Raw genomic sequence first — 4,090 nt, forward strand, 5'->3', positions numbered from 1 at the left:
GGGCAAAAATTCCATCCCTGGCCTGGGTTTAAATCCCAAACACGGGAGCTCCAGACCAAGGTCCCTGCAGCTCCACTCCCTGGGGCCAGGAGATGCCCACGGAGCAGAGCCACCTTCCCAGGGAGCTGCAGGCACAGCTCACCAGCTCCATACCATCCTTCCAGGGCACACAGTGGGTCCTGGAGAGGTGTGGGAAGATTCACACGCCGTGTCCCTCCATTCCTACAAGGAGCCATCTCCAGGTACCCACCACCATGTCCAAGGACGATGTGGGCTGCAAGCTGACCTCGGTCTACAAGCACAAGGAGAGGAAGCCAAAAAAGCCTCACTACATCCCGAGGCCATGGGGCAAGCCGTACAACTACAAATGTTTCCAGTGCCCCTTCACCTGCATGGAGAAGTCCCACCTCTACAACCACATGAAGTACAGCCTGTGCAAGAACTCCCTCTCCCTCCTCATCGAGTCCGACTGGCCCTACAAGAAGGGCAATCTGCTCCACCCGGAGCTGAGGCTCCTGCACACAACAGAGACCTCCCGCCTGCGCGGGCGGCGGGATGAGCAGGACACCTGCGACTCCTCGGCCACGTCAGGAGGGTCGGTTAGGACCAAGCAGGCCTCCGGCAGGGATGGCCACGAGGACAAGCCAATGTCAGGGGTGGAGATCCTGCCTGCTGAAGGGGCTGGTGAAGAAGGTGGCCAGTTCCAAGAAGAGGAGGAGGATGTTGCTGGCCTGTTGAGGGAGATGGATGCGGGAGAGAGGAAAGAGAAAAAAGAAGAGGCAGGTTGCCAAGGTGACCCAGCTGAACCAGAAGTGAACACTTTGGTCTTCGGTTTCAAGAACAAGAGGGACAAGACTTGCAAGGAGGTGGAGCCCGACTTCATCATCACGGACGTTTTCTCCCTCAAGAACCACGTCGTGAAAAGCAGGGAAATGGCCTCCCCAGACCTAGATGCTAAGCCAAAGCATTGCAAAGTGCCAAAGAAATGCCTGGCCAGCGGTGGGATCCTCATGGAGCAGTGGAAGCTGGTGGCAAACGGTCAAAGGAGGAACACTCCTGAGGTCTCCCCGCCTTGTACTGACAGCAACATCATCCCGTGCTACCCGCCTCCAGCCTACAGTGACTACCATGAACCTCAGGGCCTCAACCTCTCACTGCTGGGTATTAACTACCCATTAAACCCCAGTCTCTTCTCCTACCTGAGCCCCACCATGGCCAACAGTGCGACAACACACCCGCACTTGGCTCAGCTGCCCTTCGTGGCCTCCACGGCCCAGCTGATGCACCCACATGCCTCCCACTTCCAGCCTCTGCAGAGCCCCGAGCGCTCAGCTTTCCTTCCCCGCTTCTACTACCCCTTGCTCTTTGAGCACACCTTTGGCTCCGCTGAAAGCAAGATGTCTTCCAGCAAGCCAGAAGCCCAACAGCTGGTGGGCTCTGTCATGCCCACGCCGCCCCAAGACAAATCTCCCAGTGAGCCAACCAAATCAGGGCTGCTGAAGGTACCAGTTCTGAAGACAGGTTTTCCTTGGTCCAAAGGTGTCAGAGAGGAGCCAGGCCCCCAGCTCAGGCACCCTGCCATGCTGGGGCAGGAAGAAGAGGAGAAATGGCTGTCCCAAGAGAAGGAGAGCAACCCAGCTTTGGGCCTCAACAACCTACGCAAAAAGCCAGCCACTGATATCTACCAAAACATGGTGGGGATGAAGGATGGCGCTTTTGCTCCCAGCAGCGTCCGGAAGGCAGAGTTACCAGTGGTGACCTGTCTGGAGACCAGCAGCCCTCCAGGCAACTCCCTGAAGAGGAAGTTCACTGCCAATGGGCTGGATTTGATAGGACCTGAAAGGCTGACGCCGGGAAAACTCAGCTACCAGAGCAGGTAAGGTGCCTGTAATCTCTCTGCCTCTTCCTCACATCTAGTTCGCCCTAAACATCACCTTCACACCCCATCATATTACAGATCTCCCCGCTTGCCTCTAAAGCGTGAGGTGAGTCTCCAAGGGCTGAGCACGCTCCAGGCTGGTGGCCCATACCAATGCCCGCTCAGCGCAGGGCTTTCTGCCCTCCAGAAACAAAGGACCTGAATAGCCTTCAGGTGTGTCCAAGCACCTGGGCTATCTCACCACTTGCTGTCCCTCGCTTTCCCCTGTTTTATACAGAGCCAGCAGCGATGCGGTGTCCGTGCTGTGTGGCCCTGCACTCCCCAGGCACCAGGAAATCTCCTCTTGAGTGCCCAGGTATCCCAGGGTTGCTGGAACAATCATTGCCTATTTTTAAACATAACATTTGCATTCCTTTGATTTGCCTGCTGGTTTCAAAGCCCAGAGGGAGGGTCACATTTCCAAACACTTCCTTTTACCTGGGGCTAGAAATGTGCACAGCTCCTTTTAACAAAATTTCAGTTCTTCCCCTGGTTGTGCAAGTCCAGCTGTGACTCCAAGAAAAATGTTATTGTAAAACCCATCGCTTTTGGCACCCAGAGGACCTTTCTCTGGAGAAACTCTCCATGGTTTTCTATCTCCACCTGCCTCTTCCCTGCTCTCAGGCTGGCTGGAGAGATCCCCTCCAACTGGCCTTCAGGACTCTGGGATGGTCATTTCCATCAACATTCTCCAGTGCTCCAAGAAGAAGGAGAATCCAGGTTTGGCTAGCTGAGGTGGGATCACTCACCAGCACAATCTCCCCAGACAGGTTTCTCCCTTTGTTGGCGGGTGTCACGAAATAGCCTGTGTCAGGGTCCATCCACCTCCGGGGAGAACAACGGCAGGAGCAGGTCCAGCCAGGGCTCTGCATGCTCAGGCCAAAGCCCTTCCTGGAAGGGCCTCACGCTGGCAGCAGACAGTGGAGGAACCCTGGCTGAATCTGGCAAAGCTGTCCCTGGACGTATGCCCAAGAATAAAAAGACTGTATCCACTTCTTCTCTGCAGTGGTTCAAGGGCCAACCCTGGCCACATCCCCAAGGCCCTGGACCACTGGCACACGGAGGTCCTCACATGCCAGTCTGAGGAACCGGAGAGGGGCAATGACACCGAAGTTCTTCCCTCTGTGGGTGCTGGCCCGGACCATGGCCTCTGCAAGCAGAGCAGACTCCAAGAGACTTCTGCCACCATGACAGACTCTGAGGCCACAACCATGCTTATTGGGGACCTGTCCAAAACCTTAGAGGAGTACCAAGAGGTGGAGAAGAAACTGTCTGATCTGGCAAAAGAGGACACCCCTGGGCAAAAAGAGCTGAGGGACCAGCTGGTCAAAATCCGAAGGGAGCTCTACCACATCCACCAGGCACTGGAAAAAGCCACCAAACCCCACGAGGGGCCTCTGGACCTCTCAGTGAAGAGATCCTCTGAAGGTCTGGAGAAGGTCCAGCAGGCCAAGAAGGAGCCCTGCAACATGAGCCTGGGAAGTGAGAAGCTCCACAGCAAAGACCAAGGGGCCCTCAACAAATGTACGGCCACCGGGGAGGCTGGAGACGGGGACGGGCTGCCAAACTGTCTCCTCGAGGCTGAGAACAAAACCATTGACCTCCTGATCAAGATGAGCCGCTCCGAAAGCCTCCGGGCATCCTCCTCCGAGGCCCACCTGGGCACTGTAATCAAGGCTGAAGTCCTGCCACTCACCATGCCGCTGGAGCTCCGGCACGTGATGGAGCCCTACTACAGCCGTACCACCAAGTGCGAGGCAGACTCCAGCGTCCTGCTCTGCTCCGATGGCAGGTCCAGCACCACCCAGGGCCCTCAGCTCCCGGTCACCACCGAGGATGGGCCCCTGGGCTGCCGGGCCATGCAGCGCTCCCTGTCCTGCAGCCTGCCCAGCGAGACAGATGCAGTGTGCGTCCACAGCCCTCTGCATGCCGACCCCTAAGTCCACCTTGCTCAAAAGATCCTGGATCTCACTGACCACCTCATGCTTCACCTTCCTAGTGTCCCACCTTTCCGCTCCCCCTCTTCCTCACGGATGAAAGCTTAACCACTGCCTGGCTGGGGCCACGTTGCGTGGGGTCCCAGCTAGCTCCCCGGGATGGCTCCACAAGGTGTAGGAGAACAGTCCCTGTCCTACCCCAGTGTCAAGGACAGTGCTCCTGGGCTCTGCATGC

At 57.1% G+C, this 4,090-nt stretch overlaps 1 protein-coding gene across 1 annotated transcript; it reads left to right on the forward strand.

Annotated features, from left to right (window-relative positions):
• Positions 1 to 254: 254 nt before the first annotated feature.
• On the forward strand, positions 255 to 3,858 carry PRR35 (proline rich 35). The gene is made up of 2 exons (XM_009707426.1): positions 255 to 1,876; positions 2,925 to 3,858. Exons 1-2 carry the CDS (start codon positions 255 to 257, stop codon positions 3,856 to 3,858), a joined length of 2,556 nt encoding a protein of 851 aa, XP_009705728.1.
• The last annotated feature ends 232 nt before the right edge of the window (positions 3,859 to 4,090 follow it).

The sequence above is a fragment of the Cariama cristata genome, unplaced genomic scaffold, assembly GCF_000690535.1.
Source record: "Cariama cristata isolate BGI_N322 unplaced genomic scaffold, ASM69053v1 scaffold8709, whole genome shotgun sequence".
NCBI lineage: Eukaryota > Metazoa > Chordata > Aves > Cariamiformes > Cariamidae > Cariama > Cariama cristata.